The following is a 21,350-nucleotide window of genomic DNA, read 5'->3' on the forward strand; positions in this document are numbered from 1 at the left end:
AGACACAGCAGAAGCAGTCCTGAGAGAGAAGTTCATAGCATTACGCCAAGGCATACTTTAAGAAGAAAATGCTCAAATAAACAACTTAACTCTGCATCTAAAAGAACTAGAAAAAGAACAGCAAGTAAAGCCCAGAGGAAGTAGAAGGAAAAAAAAATAATAAAGATCAGAGCGAAAATAAATGACATAGAAGCTAAAAAAATCACATAGATGATCAATGAAACCAAGAGCTGGTTCTTTGAAAAGGTAAACAAAATTAATGAACCTTTAACAAGAATCACGAAGAAAAAAAGGAAGAGGACTCAAAGAAATATTAGAAATGAAGAGTAGAGAAGTAACAACTCACACAGCAGAAACACAAAGGATTGTAAGAAAATACTATAAAGAACTGTATGCCAAAAAATTAAGACAACCTAGGTGAAATGGAAAAATTCCTTGAAACATATAATCTTTCCAAAATCAATCTGGAAGAATCAGAAAACCTAAACAGACAGATTATAACAAATGAGATCAAAACAATTATCAAAAAATTCCCAACAAACAAAAGTCCTGGGCCAGATGGCTTCACAGGCAAATTCTACCAAATATTCAAAGAAATAATAACTCTTATCCTTCTCAAGCTATTTCAAAAAATTCAAGAGGAGAGAAGACTTCCAAGTTCCTAGTATGAGGCGAGCATAATCCTCCTTCCAAAACCAGGCAAAGACACTACAAAAAAGGAAAACTATATGCCAATATCCCTGATGAACTCAGATGCTATAATTCTCAACAAAATATTAGCAAACCGGATCCAGCAATACATGAAAAAAATCATACATCATGATCATGTGGGATTTATTCTGAGGAGAAAAGGCTGGTATCATATTCGCAAATCAATCGATGCGATTCATCACATAAACAAAAGGAAGGAGAAAATCACATGATAATATCAACAGATGCAGAAAAAAGCATTTGATAAAATCCAGCACCCGTTTATGATCAAAACTCTCAGCAAAATGGGAATATAGGGAACATACCTCAACATGATAAAGGCCATCTATGACAGACTCACAGCCAACATCATTCTCAATGGACAAAAGTTAAAAAGCAATCCCCTTAAGATCAGGAACAAGGCATGGGTGCTCCCTTTCACCACTCTTATTCAACATAGTTCTGGAAGTCCTAGCCACAGCAATCAGACAAGAAGAAGAAATAAAAGGCATCCAAATTGGAAAAGAAGAAGTAAAACTATCATTATTTGCTGATGATATGATACTATACCTAGAAACCCCTAAAGTGTCAGTCAAAAAACTACTGGATTTGATAAATGAATTCAGCAAAGTGGCAAAATATAAAATTAATATTCAGAAATCAGAAGCATTTTTATACACCAACAATGAACATCTGAAAGAGAAATTACGAAAACAATCCCCTTTGCTATTGCAACAAAAAAATAAAGTACTTAGGAGTAAATTTAACAAAGGAGGATAAAGACTTGTACTCAAAAATTATAAAACATTGATAAAAGAAATCAAAAAGATACAAACAAGTTGAAGTATATACCGTGTTCATGGATAAAAATAAACATCATTAAAATGTCTATATTACCCAAAGTAATTTATAAATTCCATGCAATTTCTATTAAAATACCAATGGCATACTTCAAAGATATAGAACAAATATTCCAAAAATTTACATGGAACCAAAAAAGAACACAAAAAGCCTCCGCAATCTTGAAAAAGAAAAACAAACTGGGTGGTGTCACACTTCCTGATACAAGGCCATTGTACTCAAAACAGCCTGGTACTGGCATAAGAACAGGCATATAGATCAATGGAACAGAACAGAGAACCCAGAAATAAAACAACACCTTATTGGAGAATTTATATTTGACAAAGGAGGTAAGAGCATACAATGGAGTAAAGAGAGTCTCTTTAACAAATGGTGTTGGGAAAACTGGACAGCTACCTGCAAAAATATTAAACTAGATCACCAACTTACACCAGTCACAAAAATAAACTCAAAATGGATAAAAGACTTAAACGTAAGCTGTGAAACCATAAGCATCCTGGAAAAAAATACAGGCAGTAAGCTCTCTGACATCTCTCCAGCACTATATTTGCTAATTTCTCTCCACAGGCAAGTGATATAAAGGACAGGATGAACAAATGGAATTATATCAAACTAAAAAGCTTTTGCACCACTAAAGACAATATGAACAAAATAAAAAGAAAACCACACAATGGGAGGACATATTCGACAATATGTCTGATAAGGGGTTAATAACCAAAATTAATAAAGAACTTGTAGAACTCAACACCAGAAATGTAAACAATCCAATCAAAGAAAGGCAGAAGAAATGAAGAGATACTTCTCCAAAGAGGACATACAGATGGCCAATAGGCAAATGAGAAAATGTTCAACATCACTAATCATTAGAGAAATGCAAATTAAAACCACAATGAGATACCACCTCACACCTGTCAGAATGGCGCTCATTAACAAAACAACACATAATAAGTACTGGCCAGGATGTGAAGAAAAGGGAACCCTCATGCACTGCTGGTGCAGGCACTTTGGAAAACAATATGGTGTTTCCTCAAAATATTAAAAATGGAACTGCCTTTTGACCCAGCTATCCCACTTTTAGGAATATATCCTAAGAATACCAAATCACTGATCAAAGGAAGAAATGCAGTACCGTGTTTATTGCAACATTGTCTACAATAGCCAAGATGTGAAAACAACCCAAGTGTCTATCAGAGGATTAAAAAGCTGTGGTACATATACACAATGGAATACTATGTGGCTGTAAAAAAGAAGAAAATCTTACCTTTTACAACAACATGGATAGACCTGGAAACTATTATGTTAAGTGAAATAAGCCAGGCAGAGAAGAAAAATATCATACGACCTCACTCATTTGAGGAATCAATGAACAATGTGAACTGAGGAACAGAATAGAGGCAGAGGTGGGATCAAAGGGACCCAAAGGAAAGTGGTCAAAGGGAAAGCAGTCAGAGGGAAAGGGGATGAGAGGATGGGATAAGAGAAGGGAAAGAGATTCGCGAAATTATATATACATAACAGCGTTACAGAGAGCAGGACAGCAAATTCTGGAAGTAAGGGGGTAAGGCTTTGGGGGGAGGGGGTAAAGGGGGTGTCAAGCTGCGACACTTGAACCTATGTAAACAACAGAAAATTAAAATAAAAATTTAAAATAAAATAAAATAAAAAAGAAAGGGGGAAAATACATGTTTTTCATTCACCAGCATAAAAGGATCATTCTCTTTCTTCCTTGCCATTTTCAGGAGTGTGTGTTACCAACATACATTCATTCAAAAATTATTTATTGAGCATATATTACATGTTAAGCACTGTTTGTAGATTCTGGGTATATGTCAGTGAATAAGTAAGAGTTCTTGCACTTCAGCAGCTTATAGACATGAGGGAAGAAAGACAATGTAATAAACAAGAAAATTTCAGGATTTATAAATGTAATGGAAAAGGTAATAGTATGAGTTAGAGTACACAGGTGGGGGGGAGCTGCTTACGCAGAGCCTTGAAAGCCACAGTGAAGCACTTGAATTTTATTTGAGGTTCAGTGGGAAAGAAAGGATTTTCTGAGTTTAAAGCAGAAGACAGACATGCTCTAAGTCTAAGTTGTATTTCCAATAACTCTAACTGCTATATGTTAGAGACTATAGGAAGACAAGAATAGGAAGATGTAAACCAGCAAGGTTATCAAGATAGTTCATACAAGATGTTAGGGCTCAGACTATGGTTGTAACCCTGGAGGTGGTCAGTCACTGTAAGATCCAGAATATATTTCATAAATAGAATAAGATTTCCTAATAGGTTAGACTAGGAGTATAAGAAGAAAAGAGTAAAATCTCCTAAGTTTCTAGCATTAGTAACTAGATGGATGGCTGATATCATTTACTGCACAGGGAAAGCTTAGAGAAACAATTTGAGAGAGGGTATTTATAACTGTTTTAGAACTTAATACTTTCAGTTTCTTTCTTTCTATTTCATTTGTCAAATTTCTCCAACTAGTTTATAGTCCATTTTACATTTCTTTGTATCCTGATGTGCCAAGCACAAGCACTGATTTAATAAATGCCTGCTGAATCTAATTAAATTGAAGTAGCCTTATAAGAACACATTTGAATCAACATTTTCAAACCTTATGTTTGAAAAATCAAATACAGATGTTTTAATCAAAGACAGTACATGTTTAAAATTAAAAAACAATGCTAGCAACAAACCTACTAGATATACAGTATGTTTACAATTTCGAAATGCATTGACTGTTGAATGCTTGGTGGCATAAATGAAATTGCAGAGATAAGTTTTCAAAGAACTTAAACAGAAAGACTTTTAAATGTCATAAATTATAATTGAACTAAACATAAATGAACTACACTTGACATCACATTTTAAATAACCATAGGCAGCCTATGATGAAGTTTGAAAGACTGGAATCCTCAGTCACTGTCACAACTAACATAATAAAGGGAAATATGTGAACATAAACTTTTATGTGTTCTCTTTTAAATCACACTGTGGCAAAGCTGAACCTTAGCAGCTGGTGTTCTGTGGGTAATTGGTTCTGGCATATTAGCTCCAGGAGAACGTTTCCATCATTTATAACCATATCTTGGACAGAAGCCAGATAAAATATTTAATTCTTTATTTTATACCTTTTCTAAATAACTTATACATTTTGCGCCTTAACAACTAATTCTCTATGAATTCTAAAAATCTGAAAAACTATACTAGTTTAAAAATTGTACTCTTTGAGGAGATGACGTCAGAGTAATGGCGGGGTAGGAAGCGATACCAATAAATCTCCCCCAAAACTCAACAAGACCTTCAACCAGAAACAGAAAAACCTATCCTTGGAGCCTTCAGATGTTTCACAATACACCCGAAGGTATGGTCGAGCGAAAAATTGGCTAAATATATAAAAATTGTACTCTTTTCCTTTCAAAATATGTTTACTAACATATAACAAGAAAACAACATGCTTGGATAAATATTAATTCAATTGCCTTAAGTTTGTAATTTTTAAAATTGTTAGTTAATCATTAATAATGGGTCTAACAACTGAGACTTACCATGGCTTACTGACAGAAAATCATGAGTAATAAGAGTAACTATAAGGGAGCCCAAGGGAAGATCTTTTTATAATAACAAAAGAATTAATAGAGATGTCCTTTATTTAGAGTATATAGTTCTTTACCTACTCCCTGTAACACTAACACAAACACAAACACGACTAGCAAAATTTATATTCATGATAACATAGTACAAACATTGTACTGTTTTGTTTTGAGACAACTATCAATACTAAAGAAATAGAAGTGATTTACTCCCAATGGTTTACATATTTCTCTCCCCCAGTAGAGCTTAAAGTCTTTGGAAGCAGAAACTATAATTTTGATAACTCCAGTTTTACCTAAAGTATCAAACACAGCAGATGCTCAATAAATGTTTCTTATTCTTTATTTGTTGTTGTTCTTCCTAAACCTTAGCCCAACTTGACAATTTTGGAAAGGCAAGAATTTTGTCCTGTGATCACCAACTATATCTCTCTATGCTGTAGCACCCTCCAAGTCCTCTCCTTTCTTCAAGGTTCAAGTCCCATGTAATTCATAAAATCTTCTCCGACTGCCTCCGCCAAAAGCTAACTCCCTTTTCTAAAGTTCTAACAACTGTGCCTAACCACATATTTGACATGAATATACTATCTTGGACTATTAATTACTTTTTCATTTTAAATATAAATCTAAATATACATTGTTCCCTCAACTAAATTAATTTTAAGGACAAACTAATGGCTTATATTTGTGCCTAACACCTATCAAAGTGCTTTGCAGCGAATAAATAAATGTTCACTGATAAAAATAAAGACAAAGATGATAAAGATAATAAGGAGCCAGTTCTGAGTACTCTCCTATCATGTATTCATTCAAAAGCACAACAGTGTAATTAAAGAATATATAACTGTCACAGCCAAAACTAACAAAATTACATTATTACTAACCAAATAGCTATTATTTCACTGTCTCCAAACATTTTGAGTGGGGCTGTATATATGTATGTATCAAATCAACTTGTAATGAAAACATAATCATAAATTAAAAAGATAGGAATCCACCCTCCAAACTGATTATCATGAACAATGCAGATAATGTATTATAGAGTTGTACACTTGAAACCTGTATGGTTTCATGAATCAATGTTACCCTAACAAATTAAGTAAAAAATAAAAATTTAAACATTTAAAAAATAATATGGTACAGTAACAAAACTGTCACAAAACAATACGCTCCCATTCTTTTTAAATGGGTAAACAGTGCGTAATGTGCATCCGTTTATGTAGATACATTGGAGAAAAAGGAAGGGAATACCAAAAGTAAACATTAAATGTTAGTAATTATTACATGGTAAAATTACAGACTTTTAGTTTTTTCTTTATGCTTTTCTGTACTCTCCAAATCAGAAACACATACAATAAGTGTTTCTAAATACTAAATACAATAAGTATATTTTTTAAAATAAAACCTCCCAACATTTAGAAATTTTGTTGATGTTATAAGCCAATTTCAGTGTAGTCTAATAAGAATTAGAACAGTTATAAAACTTATTTCTTTCCATAATTTTTATTTATTGATTTTAGAGAGAAGAAGAGAGAGAGAGAAACACTGATTTGATGTTCCACATACTTATGCATTCATTGGTTGCCACTTGCATATGCCATGAACGGAAATCAAACCACAATCTTGGAGTAGCAGGATGATGTTCTAACCAACTGAGCTATCCAGCTAGGACCACAAAGTTATTTCTTAAGGCTAAGTTCAGTATCTCCAAAATATTTAAATTATTACCTATTTCAAACCACTTACCTTGTTACTATAGAAATAGTTACATAGTAACAGTATAAATAAAGGCTCTATTTAGATAAAGGGAAGATGAAGTTTATTAGATTATCATTAGTACCCAGAATATACCATGTACAAATTCAATTTCCTTTACACAGTCAAAATCCATGTGTAAAGCCTTTGATAGCATTAATTTTTTAATTATAGACCCTTTATAAATGACTGAAAAAGTATAAAAGACCAATTCATATTTTACATTTTCTAAAAACTCTTCTAATACTGAGTTTTATTAATCTGGACAGACAGCACAAACCTACTTAACAAACAAATGTCCCTCCCCAAAAACATTTCCCAATTAGAAAAAACTAGATAGATATTCAAAGGTTTATACTAGACAGGAAATCCTATCAAATGAGCATAGTACAATCACTCTGGAATACAATGTAAAAGTTTCTTTAAAAAACAAATAGCAACTACCATATGACCTGGCAATCAAACTTCTGGGCAATTATCCTAGAAAAATGAAAACTTACATTCATACAAAAACCTGCACCTGAATATTTATAGCAGCTTTATTTGTAATAGTGCAAAATCAGAAATGAGCCAGAGGTCCTCCAATGAGTGTATGAGAGCGGTTCTCAACCTGTGGGTCGCGACCCCGGTGGGGGTCGAACGACCAAAACACAGGGGTCGCCTAAAGCCATCGGAAAATACAAAGGCTTTAGGCGACCCCTGTGTTTTGGTCGTTCAACCCCCGCCAGGGTCGCGACCCACAGGTTGAGAACCGCTAGTGTATGGTTAAACAAAATAATACAACCACACCACAGAATACTACTCAGCAACAAAGAGTAATGAACTAGTCATATGTGCAACACCTTAAATGAATCTCCAGAAAATTATGTTGTGTAAAACTGCTAATCATAAATAGTATACACTGAATGATTCTATTTATATACCATTCTTGAAATGACTATAAAAATTACAGAATTATAGCAATAAAGAATAGATCAGAGGTTGCCAGAGGTTAAGTGGGAGGAGGGATGGTAAGAATGTAATCACCAAAGGGCCGCATAAGGGATCCTTGTGGTAAAAGAAATGTTCTCTACCTTCACTACAGTAAATATCAACGTGAATATCCTAATTTTGATACTACAGTTTTGTAAGATATTACCACTGAAAGAGACTGAGTAGAGAATATACGAGGTCTCTAGATTATTTCCTACAACTGCATATGAATTTATGATTATATCAAAATAATTTTTTTTTTTTTTTTTTTTTTTTTACAGAGACAGAGAGAGAGTCAGAGAAAGGGATAGATAGGGACAGACAGACAGGAACGTAGAGAGATAAGAAGCATCAATCATTAGTTTTTCGTTGTGACACCTTAGTTGTTCATTGATTGTTTTCTCATATGTGCCCTGACCGTGGGCCTTCAGCAGACCGAGTAACCCCTTTCTGGAGCCAGCGACCTTGGGTCCAAGCTGGTGAGCTTTTGCTCAAACCAGATGAGCCCGCGCTCAAGCTGGCAACCTCGGGGTCTCAAACCTGGGTCTTCCACATCCCAGTCCGACGCTCCATCTACTGCGCCACAGCTTGGTCAGGCAAAATAAAAAGTTTAATCTAAGAAATATACAATATTTTAAGGGGACTCTCCAATATTGATTATATCAAAGTCAAAGATCTTTTCTTCAGGAATTTACACTCTAAACCAGGCAGCACAAAATAAGTTGTGCAAGATTAATTAAGACTTTAAAAATAAGTGTACATAAACCATTTGGATATTAAAGTATATACCATGTGGTAGTAGAAAAGCATGTGCATGGTTAAAAGAAAATATATTAAGACCAAATCTGGCCCTGGCCGGTTGGCTCAGCAGTAGAGCGTCAACCTGGCGTGTGGAAGTCCTGGGTTCGATTCCCAACCAGGGCACACAGGAGAAGCACCCATCTGCTTCTCCATCCTTCCCCCTCTCCTTTCTTTCTATATCTCTCTTCCCTTCCCATAGCCAAAGCTCCATTGGAGCAAAGTTGGCCTGGGTGCTGAGGATGGCTCCATGGCTTCCGCCTCAGACGCTAGAATGGCTCTGGCCACAACGGAGCAATGACCCAGATGGACAGAGCATAGCCCCCTAGTGGGCATGCCGGTTGGATCCCAGTCAGGCCCATGTGGGAGTCTGACTGCCTCCTGCTTCTAACTTTGGGAAAAATAAGAAAAAAAAAAGACTTAAATCCACTCTAGTAGGCAAGCATAATATTTTAAAGTTTCTATTTTTAAAAATAAGAAAGGAAAACCAGACCCAGAATAATTTGGGGCTACTAATATGGTTCCCACAGCACCTTATGATTAGTTATTTTCAAACATTATTTCTATTGTGACTTTTCCACTTGACAGCAAATTTTGTAAGTACAAGGGCTGTCATTATGTTGCCTACTAATGTATTACACAGTAATGTACACATGGTAAGCCCAGAGCAAAAATCACAGTTTGCTACTGAAATGAGTTGGTAAATATAATCCTAAACTGTATTTCTTTGTTACAAAATTCAAAAAAGTTATCATTAGATAAATAAATAATTATTTGCATTTTAGTTAAAATTTTTAATGTTGCTTTTTAATTCTAAACAAATTTAAAAGAATTTTAATATAAACATGTTTTTAAATATGAACTTATAAATTCATACATAAATTTGATTCTTTAATATATATAATTTGGGATATATATTTACCATAAAGAATATCAGACTAGTTAATTTAAATTTTACTTTCTATAAACTTAGAAGTTTAGAAGCCTAGCTAATTATTTTATTATAAATACTAAGTGTTTAAAGATAGAACCAAAGCTGTTCTGATGTCCAAGAAGGTACCTCATAAGAGCTCGTGCTTAATCATTTTTCCATAAGAAATGACAACAGAAACATAATATGAAATAATTCAATTAAATAGGTATAGAGATACACAGAGACAAAGATCCTATCAAAGATGAAAATCTAAACTTTAAAAAGAAGTCCTAAAGGGCAGTGAATCAATATCCTCCTAAAATAAGTGAAATGCAGTAACCTATAATAGGAATAAACCTGATGGCACCAAGGCTCTTTTAAACACTTATATCTATTCTTTAAAAAGAGACTGAAAATATTTTCAAATTTAAGCAGCTTTTCTTTCTTTTTTTTTTAAGGGAACTTGATTTTTTTTAAAAAAATTAAAAAACAGGTGGAAAACCCTCAAAAGCAAAAAAAAAAATTACTTACCAAGTTGGCCATATAAATTGTGAGCAGCCCTCTCCTAAAAATAATTTTTAAAAAAGATACAGTGAGATTAAGCATTAATTTGATTTAATAATCACTTTATCATTTTTGAAAAATTTATCAAAATAATATTCAGGCATTGAGTAAAAGGGGTAGGTTATGCTGAGTGAAATTTTCAATACCCCCAACAGCTGGATCTAAATAGAATCTACACATCATTTTGTTTAGTGTTCATTAATTTAAATTCTTTAAAATTGCAAATGACTATTAATTGTTAACTAGACATATTATGGAAATCATTTCACAGTATATAGCAATATCAAATCATAAAGTTGCACACCTGTAACTAATATAATATTATTATAGGTCAATTGTATCTCAATTTTAAAAATTATTATTGCCTTATATACTGGATAGAGCATTAGTCTGAGACACTGAGGACCCAGGTTCGAAATGCTAATGTTGCCAACTTGAGAGTGGGCTCAACAGCTTGAGTGTGGAGTCACTGGCTTACAGTTTGAGTGTGGGGTCACTGGCTTGAGTGTGGGATTATAGACATGTCTCCAAGGTCAGCCCAAAGGTTGCTGACTTGAAGCCCAAGGTTGCTGGCTTGAGCAAGGGGTCACTGGCTCGGCTGGATACCCCCATTAAAGGCACATATGAGGAAGCAATCAATGAACGACTAAGGTGCCACAACAAAGAATTGATGCTTCTCATCTCTCTTTCCCTTCCTGTTTGTCTGTTCTTGTCTGTCCCTCTCTAAAAAAAAATAATAATAATAGTACAGTTTGCCATTCATCTATATCAGCAATTCTTAACCGGTGTGCCACAGCACACCAAGGTGCTACAGGAGGCACACTGGTGTGCCACAAGAATTTTTAATTTTGCAACACCTCACTATTTAGTCAGGTGTTGTAATCCTCTTTTCCCTGAGATTGTCAGGTAAGAAAATGACAACAGCCAACAAAGCCATCTGGTGTGAATGAATCAAAATTATACCTATGTTTTTGTCAGGTCAGCAGAAATTATAATGTATTCTTTTGGTGTGCCACAGAATTTTACTAATTAGTTTACATATGCCATCATATGAAAAATGTTGAAAATCGCTGGTCTATATTTACATTAGAGAATTCTAAATTTAATAAAGAATCCTAATAAATTCATCTCACAAAAAATCAAAGACAATACAATTCTAACTAAATGCAAATTTATTTCTTTAATGTCCATTAAATGTGATTATAAATCATACTAAATCACCTTGGTTTTACGCTCATTTTTAAAGGAGAAGTCAGGCATTAAGTAAACTTTCTAATTCCAAAGGACAAACAAAAGTTCTAAAAACACTCGCTTTACAGAAAAATTGCATATTTACCAAGTTTATTTAATGAGAATTCACCTTGAAACTCAAAACTAGGGCCCTACCAGTGGTGGCGCAGTGGATAGATAACTGACACAGAACACTTAGGTCCCTGGTTCGCAACCTGAGAGCACAGACTTGAGCCCTCGGGCGCAGTCAGATCCCAGATCAAGGCACATGCGCGAAGCAATCAATCAATGCACAACTAAGTGGAGCAATGACGTGATGTTTCTCTATCTCTCTCCTTCTCTCTCCCTCTTCCTCTCTCATTCTCTCAAAACAAACAAAAAAAAAAGTAATAAGGAAAGAAAAAAATGTATGATGATTTTATGCTTTTTACCACTTTATTTAACTTATTCTGCATATGAGACCATGAATGAAGTACATCCTATTCTTAGGGAAAAGGTGTTTGATGTTTTCAGAGTTTAAGGGCAGAGTTCAAATAAAAAACTCTGAAACTTAGTTGAGTTTCAATTATAAACATTTTTAGCATTTAAAGAAAAACTTACTTTGTATATAAAACAAGTACCAATTGTCCAGGTCTTGATTCTAACATTGTCAATGAATTCTTCTTGATATCAGATCCAGTCACACAAAGTTTTTTGTTGTTGTTGTTTTACAGAGACAGAGTCAGAGAGAAGGATAGACAGAGATAAACAGAGAGGAACGGAGAGATGAGAAGCATCAATCATCAGTTTTTCGTTGCACATTGCGACACCTTAGTTGTTCATTGATTGCTTTCTCATATGTACCTTGACCGTGGGCCTTCAGCAGACCGAGTAACCCCTTGCTCAAGCCAGTGACCTTGGGTCCAAGCTGGTGAACTTTTGCTCAAACCAGATGAGCCCGTGCTCTAGCTGGTGACCTCAGGGTCTCGAACCTGGGTCCTCGATACCCCAGTCCTACACTCTATCCACTGCGCCACCGCCTGGTTAGGCCAAAGTCTTGATTGTTCATTATTTAAAATGGCTTAATAAGATTTTTAATATTACTAAAGCCACATAGAGGCAGTATGATTTAAGTGAATAACATTAAATCAAGTTAGGAAATCGGGGTTCCAATTACCTCTAATTCTCTGGTATTCTATGTCATTAAACAGGGAACAAGACAAGTATTCTAACTTACATTTTTAAACATAAAATCTAGAGAAAAAAAAAACTTTCATTTATCACCAATATATAAACATCATATTGAACCTACACTGGTTGAAAGTGGAAAGCAGCCTATGTATACCCACTGAGCCACACCGCCCACACCCTCTTCAGCAAGTCCTAATGCACCTCAGCAAAACAACAGAGTTTTATTGCTCCTTTATAAAAAGGACTTAAAAATCACTGATAAAATTATCTCTAAGGTTCCTTTTAGCTCTTTCTCTCTATGATTTATACATTGAATTGAAATTGTATCTAGTAATATTTACCAGTCTTATCAATTCCCACCAAATTCTAAATCAAAGATGTTCTAATAGTATTTATTTTAAATAAATTACATGAGGAAAAATTAGGATAACATCAATATCCAAGAGTCACACATACACAGAAAAGTTAAATCCTTCTAAAGTGATACCTACTCTTTCTAAAAGCTAATTACATATGAAAAATAAAATAATATTCTTAATTATAACACCAAAATAAAAATATTTTTGTAATTTTAGTGGTAGTGCCTGATAATTCATGTCACTATGAAGTTAACTAATGTATAATGCTTTCTTTAAAAACATCTGTTCCACTAATCTAATTGTCTCTAATACTTAGTTAATCCAGATACAGTTTCAATTGCTACCTTCCATCTAACTGACAATATAACTGTTCATCTTTAGCCTGACTTGGCAGTGGCACAGTGGATAGAGCGTCAGACTGGATGTGGAAGACCCAGGTTCGAAACCCCAAGGTCGCCAGCTTGAGCACAAGCTCATCTGGTTTGAGCAAGGCTCACCAGCTTGAGCCCAAGGTCTTTGGCTCGAGCAAGGGATCACTTGGTCTGCTGTAACCCCACAGTCAAGGCACATATGAGAAAGCAATCAATGAACAACTAAGGCGCTGCAACGAAGAATTGATGCTTCTTATCTCTCTCCCTTTCTATCTGTCTGTCTCCCTCTGTCTCTGTCACAAAAAATATAATAATAACTATTCATCTTTAACTACTGGGTATATATTTATTATCTTGTTTACTTTTACATTTTCACAACTTTCAATAGCACCTGGCATCTAATAGGCATGAAATAAATAGTTGTGAAATTACTAAACATGTACTTGGAACCCAGCCTTATAAAGAGGAGCACATTATAGACATATATTATAGAAATACAATCACAAAAGATAGCCACTAGACAAAGGGAGGGTCAATCAATGATACCAGTGTATCAGCAAGCAAAGGCATGATCAGATTATCTTATATTTGCATAAAATTGGACAATTCACAAGGTATAATTGATATTTTGAAATCAGATTTTATCCTCTCAATTGTCCTATAGTATATGATTGTTTAAGCATAATGCTATACACCTGAAACTAATACAAAATAATATTGAAAACAAAATATAATTGAAAATTTCTTTAAATAGGAAAAAAAATAGGTAATGCAGATACTATTATCCTCACTCTACCAAAAACCAAGAATCAGAAAAGCAGTTTTCTTAAAAATATAAAAGTTGCCTGACCAGGCGGTGGCGCAGTGGATAGAGCATCGGACTGGGATGCGAAAGGACCCAGGTTCGAGACCCCGAGGTTGCCAGCTTGAGCGTGGGCTCATCTGGTTTGAGCAAAAAGTTCACCAGCTTGGACCCAAGGTCACTGGCTTGACCGGGGGAGGGGGGGGGTTACTCAGTCTGCTGAAGGCCCGCAGTCATGGCACATATGAGAAAGCAATCAATGAACAACTATGGTGTCGCAACGAAAAACTGATGATTGATGCTTCTCATCTCTCTCCATTCCTGTCTGTCTGTCCCTGTCTATCCCTCTATCTGACTCTCTCTCTGTCCCTATTAAAAAAAAAAACAAAAAACTTTTATATATATATAAAAGTTGCAAGAAGACAAATTGGAATTAGGAGTCAGTTCATCTGACTTCAGATTTGTGTTCTTTCTAAAGCATTGCTTCTAAAGCAGAAAATCTTTACTAAATTTTAAATTCTGAAATTCACTGACTTCTTAATATAGTACCCTAACAGGCTTCTATGTTTTAAAAATGAATAAAGCCTTGATAAACTCTAACTATTGGGAAAAGGCAGAGGATGTAGTGTTCCTAGATTATGTCCTATTCTGGTATCCAGTTTTAATTTATCATTTCCAAATAATGAAGAAGATTATTTTCTTCCCAGCTTTATCTAAATTCCAACCCAGTGCTAGTAGCCTCAAGAATGACAGGACATATCTGTGAGGGGCATGGTATGTTATATAGCCAAACTCTTGTTGGCAGGTAACCCTGGTGCAGAATCTTCCACTTCCTTTCCAGTGTTAATCTGGTAGGGGTAGAACATCAGAACAGAAATTTGTTTCATCACTTCTCCAGAGATGATGTAAGTACTGTAAGTAACTAGTGAGGTAGGTAAACGCAGTTTCATTATTTAACACTTCCCTATATATATCCTAAGTGTGAAGATAAAGAGGTCACTCTTTTTGTAGTGAGTATACATTCTCTCCAAAATCTAAGTTACATATTAAAATGCTACCACAACAGGGACAGGTAGGGGGAGGTACCAGTTAGAACAAAGGTGGTGCAGCCCTAAAGAGGAAGAGCTTCGGGCAAAGAAGGACAATAACTTTGAAATTCCACAGGTGATTCTGATACACAAATACTCCTATTCTGCTCAGAATCACTAGATTAAAAGACTGGGGAACCTCAGTTAGTCAAGTATTTCTATAAACCACAAATAAGCTTCATTCTTTTCTCTTTTTTTGATGGGAGAAAGAGTTCAAACTCTTAAATTTGCATGAAATATTTCAGCAGGTATGCACAACAAGGGGTACTACCTAAAAAAGTATTAACAGCCATTGCTGTAGGGACTAAGTGTAGAATATTATTATTTCCTATGTAAATATTTCCTATTGGAAAATATTAAAATAAATTTTAACATATTAATAGATTAAAAAGTATTCTCACATTATGCAGAAATTCCAGGTATTAATATATTCTACATACATTATTATATCTAATTAGATGAGCAATAGTGCTTTTTTGTTTTCAAGAAACTCTAGTGTATATATTCTTTTTGATAACCTTCTCAAATTTTTGAATGACACTATATGTAACACATTCCATAACTAAGGTTTCTAGGAGGTACAGGAGAAATGTATAACTTCTAAAAATATTTATGTATTCTACAAATAAGGAGAAATTAGAGATTAAGTAAAAACAGTGATCCCTGAACATCTAATCAGATATGACAAAGACTTCAAAGATGCAAAAATGAAACTTCAGCTAACAATATACTGGTTTGGGTTAGAAATTAGAACAGTTTTATATTACATCATCCTCTGGTGGTGCCTAGAATCCTAATAAACAAACAAAAATAAAAATAAAAAAATAAAGAAATAAATGAAAAACCATAGTGAAAGTCCCTAAACATTGTAAGGCTTTACTAGGAGGATGCTATTTAATTATCTCAGAAAGTCTTTCAAGATAAAACAGGTTTTCATCTTCAGAATGTTTTAGAAGAGTATAAATTTACTTTCTTATGGTATAAAACTGAATGAAATAAACTTCATTAGTCTAGCAGTGGTCGGCAAACTGTGGCTCACAAGTCCCATGCAGCTCTTTGGCCAGCTTAGGAATACCCTAATTAAGTTAATAACAGTGTACCTACCTATATAGTTTAAGTTTAAAAAATGGCTCTCAAAAGAAATTTCAATCGTTGTACTGTTGATATTTGGCTCTGTTGACTAATGAGCTTGCCAACCACGGGAGAGCAAGAGTCAATGATCATAATGTATTTTATATAGAGTGGATAATACACAGTAAATTATTCGAAAGACTGTAAGGTTAATGAATTTTCTTCCTGTGATAGTAACATAACATTGAAACTTGAAGACACCAAGAATTTATAGACAAAATATATGATATTCTTATATATTTATATGTATATATGTATATGTGTGTGTGTGTGTGTGTGTGTATAATACATGCATTTTGGTCATAACTGCTTTAAGAGTTTTATAACTACAACAGTGTAATTTAACAACTCAACCCATAAATGTGCTTAGAATTAATATGCAGTTTTTGATACTTTAATCCATGTCCATTTTTTTACACCATGCAGTTCTAACTTACCCAAACTAATACTAAAAATCAAAGCAAATTCCATAGCAATTCTACAAAACAAATTCCATCAGAACTTCTTTCTGAAACACAACAAAGCACCTCCCAGAAAAAGAAAGAGTAAATCAGTTCTTAACAGCCCACCTAGAGATAAACTAGATGTTACACCAATGCTTCCTACTGAGTTACTATGATCACAGTTCATAGTGGCACAAATTTTTTAAGCAACCCTGGAAACAACTTCAAAGCTTTCTCAAAACCCCATAGTGATGCAATTGAGATTTAAGTAATCTGCCCTCTTACAAAGTATCAGGAATTAGCTGGCAAAGTATATTTGTTCTATAAAGGGAGGGAGGGAGACTGGAAAAGATAAATGGGCGGATGGATGGATGGATGGATGGATGGACATATAAACAGAGGGATGGAGGGATGGAGGGGTAAAGGGGTGGAGGGGTGGAAGGATGAATAAATGGATGGGTGGATAAATGGATAGGAGGATGGATAAATGGATCGATGAATCAATTGGAGAGAGGGAGAAAAAACGGGGGAAATAAAGTTAAATCAATATAAATGATATATTTAGGTATATAAACCTTCACTTTATATATACATATCCATCACATATATGTGTATGTGTGTATATATATGTGTATATAATCAAATCTACATTCCTACATTAAATGTTTTTTGAAAAACTGACTATGGCCCTGGCAGGTTAGCTCAGTGGTAGAACATTGGCCTAGCATGTGGAAGTCCTGGTTCAATTTCTGGTCAGGGCATCCAGGAGAAGCAACCATCCACTTCTCCACCACTCCCCCCTCTATCTCTATCTCTCTCTCTCTCTCTCTCTTTTCCCATCCTGCAGCCAAGGCTCGACTGGTTCAAGCCCACTGGCCCCATGTGCTGAGGATGGCTTCATGGCTTGCCCTCAGGCGCTGAAGTGGCTCGGTTGCCGAGCAACAGATGGGCAGAACATCGCCCTGTAGGGGGCTTACCCAGTGGATCTCGGTAGGGGTGCATGTGGGAATCTGTCTCTCTGCCTCCCTGCCCCCCCCTCGCCTCAAGAAAGAAAAAGAGGGAGAGAGAGAGAGAGAAAAGAAAGAAAAACTGATTATATAATTGAGTCCAAAATGTATAATCTCAGAGTAAAGATTTCACTATTACATAAAAGCTTTAGAGATTTAAAAGTTAGAACTATTACTATTTGCTAACAGGAAAAAAATTGCTAATCTCCACATTTGGTTTCTTTCATTCTTTCTAATATATTATTATTACTCATTTTTAAAAGGATAAACTATATACCCATTTCAGTTGAGAACTCCTTAAATGCTGTTGTTTTCCCATTTCTAACCTCAGAATTCATAGTCTGGGCTTTCATATTCTGATCTTCCACAATAGCTTCAATGACCACTTATAAGAAAAAACTTCCAATTTTATTTTTATAATTATCATGCTTCTCCTGAATCTAGATTCATATTTCAAGCTGCCTACTGGCTATCTCCACCAATATGTCATCAATTTTCTTCATGAATTAAAGGCACAATTATAAACTCCTTTCCTTAAAGTAAAAATTATAATATTAACATGCTCCATTTTAGACACTAGATATAATAATAATTTTTTTCTTCTTTCTTTTTTTTTTAGCAAAAGAAGGAGGGACAGGGAGAGCGATGAGAAACATCAACTCATAGTTGTGTCACTTTAGTTGTTCAATAACTGCTTCTCATATGTGCCCCGTGAAAAGGGCCCTCAAGCCCAGCCAGTAACCACTTGGCTCTAAGACAATAACCTTGAGTTTCAATCCAGCAACCATGCGATCATGTTGATGATCCCTTGCTCAAGCCAGTGACCTGCACTCAACCTGGCAAGCCTGCGCTCAAGCCAGTGACCTCAGGGTTTTGAAGCTGGGACCTCAGGGTCCTAGGTCGACATTCTATCCACTGCACCACCACTGGTCAGATGATGTAATAATTTTAAAATATAAATAACTTCATAGACTACTTTTAATCTATTAAAAATAGATGCTTAATTTATTAAAATATTTAAAATTTGTGTTAAGTAAAAAATACTTTTCCAAAGCAAAAAAAGACTACTAAGTTAACTTTTATACATTTCCAGATAAACACAGACCAGACTTCCTTAAAACAAAGAGATTTGCCTTGCTATATTTTAAGGTAAATTCCAAAACAATTTAAAAACCTGCTTTATTAAAAAAAAAAAAAAAAAGTTGCTAGCTTTTTTATAAAAGATTAAATTTAAGATCTTTAATTAGACCCCAAACTAGGATTTGTGGTTGATACATACATATACATAGACAACTCTCAAAAAAATAAAATAAAGAACTATTTCCAGGTATTTATTGCCATCACGAAATAAACAACAGAATAAATCAACATGTCACAAAGAGGTCAACTACATAACAGTCACATGAAGGTTAAAGACTGATTTTTTTTCAGCAACCATGTCATAGTACTTACAGAAAAGCTAAACTAAATTTTTGGTTAGGTTTTTTAAAATTTATTTATTGATTTTAGAGAGAGAAAGGGAGCGAGAGAGAGCCAGAAACACTGATCTGTTCCTGTATGGGCCCTGACCAAGGACTGAACTGGCAACATCCGGGTTTCAGGACAACAATCTAACCAAAGCAGCTAACCAGCCAGGGGTTAATTAGGTCAGTGGTCGGCAAACTCATTAGTCAACAGAGCCAAATATCAACAGTATAACGATTGAAATTTCTTTTGAGAGCCAAATTTTTTAAACTTAAACTACATAGGTAGGTACATTCCTTATTGAGGTAGCATCCGCACGTGGTATTTTGTGGAAGAGCCACACTCAAGGGGCCAAAGAGACACGTGTGGCTCGCGAGCCGCGGTTTGCTGACCGCTGGATGAGGTTATTAAAACAGTAAAACCACTCCAATTAATATTCAGAACAGGCCATAATCTTTAGCAGCTACAAACTTTTTTTTTTTTTAATTTTTATTTTTTACAGGGACAGAGAGAGAAAGTCAGAGAGAGGGATAGCTAGGGACAGACAGACAGGAACGGAGAGAGATGAGAAGCATCAATCATCAGTTTTTTGTTGTGACACCTTAGTTGTTCATTGATTGCTTTCTCATATGTGCCTTGACCGTGGGCCTTCAGCAGACCAAGTAACTCCTTGCTCGAGCCAGCAACGTTGGGTCCAAGCTGATGAGCTTTTTTTGCTCAAGCCAGATGAGCCCGCGCTCAAGCTAGCGACCTCGGGGTCTCGAACCTGGGTCCTCGGCATCCCAGTCTGACACTCTATCCACTGCGCCACCACCTGACCAGGCTAGCAGCTACAAACTTTTTGTGAATGCCTGATGTCTACAAACAAAGTACTAGTGCCACAGCTTACTTTAAAAAAATAAAAGCAAAAAGGTATTTTTAAAAGAATAAATTCACTATCAAAAGTAAAAAAAAAAAAAAGAAATAAACTAGCAACCAAAATCCAAGTTATCACCTCACTTCCAAAAAACTTCTTTATGCCTAAGAAGTTATAGCTTTTAGTATCAAAACACAATATTACTTTGGTGTTATTGTATTTAAACAAATGTTGGTCTTCAAAGAAACAATTTTTTTTTTTTTTTTTTTTCATTTTTCTGAAGCTGGAAACAGGGAGAGATAGTCAGACAGACTCCCGCATGCGCCCGAAAGGGATCCACCCGGCACGCCCACCAGGGGCGACACTCTGCCCACCAGGGGGCGATGCTCTGCCCATCCTGGGCGTCGCCATGTTGCGACCAGAGCCACTCCAGCGCCTGAGGCAGAGGCCACAGAGCCATCCCCAGCGCCCGGGCCATCTTTGCTCCAATGGAGCCCTGGCTGCGGGAGGGGAAGAGAGAGACAGAGAGGAAAGCACGGCGGAGGGGTGGAGAAGCAAATGGGCGCTTCTCCTGTGTGCCCTGGCCGGTAATCGAACCCGGGTCCTCCGCACGCTAGGCCGACGCTCTACTGCTGAGCTAACCGGCCAGGGCCGTTTTTTAAAACTAAAATTATAAACATAGACCTAGACTAATACATCAACGAAAAAGAATATAACTTCAAAAATACTATCTTATTATTCAAGTGTTATAAATAAATCATAGCAAACTTAGTTTAAAGCATCATTAAGGTTTTATGGATAAGTAACATATTTTGGCTTCATGTTTCCAAAACCCATATCCACATTTTTAAATTGATCAGGAAGTTTCAATCACTAGAATAACTCTCCCATTACTTATGGACAAACAACAATAGGAATACTTAACACTAAGTTCAAGTCTATTTCAAGCACTTTTATATACTGTGTGTGTGTATATATATATATATTAATTCATTTAATTCTCTAAATAACTATCTGAGTAAATTATCACTCTCTATTTTTCAGGTAAGGAATAAGCCATAGAAGTTACACAGTAAGTGACAGAGCTGGCCCCCTAAGCCAATGAGTAATACAGCTCCAGAATTCACACTCTGAACTACTATTCAATACTTTCCTGTCAGGTAGGTAACCTATGTTTCTAGCAATACTGACTTGATTATGCTATAGTAATACTATCCATCAGTCTTACGATTTTAATAATGTTAATAATCCAACAGAATTATGATATAATCAAACAGAGAAGC

The 21,350-nt window shown here is 35.3% G+C and overlaps 1 protein-coding gene across 3 annotated transcripts in view; it reads right to left on the bottom strand.

The window, feature by feature from the left end:
• The window catches only part of TMEM135 (transmembrane protein 135), a 368,866-nt gene that overhangs the window by 220,217 nt on the left and 127,299 nt on the right, over nt 1–21,350 (bottom strand). For all 3 annotated transcript variants that reach the window (XM_066248597.1, XM_066248596.1, XM_066248595.1), the window contains one exon: nt 10,114–10,147. In XM_066248597.1, coding sequence (XP_066104694.1) covers nt 10,114–10,147 — 34 coding nt within the window. The remainder of the gene's footprint in view (nt 1–10,113; nt 10,148–21,350) is intronic.

Source organism: Saccopteryx bilineata, chromosome 1 (assembly GCF_036850765.1).
Source record: "Saccopteryx bilineata isolate mSacBil1 chromosome 1, mSacBil1_pri_phased_curated, whole genome shotgun sequence".
Lineage (NCBI taxonomy): Eukaryota > Metazoa > Chordata > Mammalia > Chiroptera > Emballonuridae > Saccopteryx > Saccopteryx bilineata.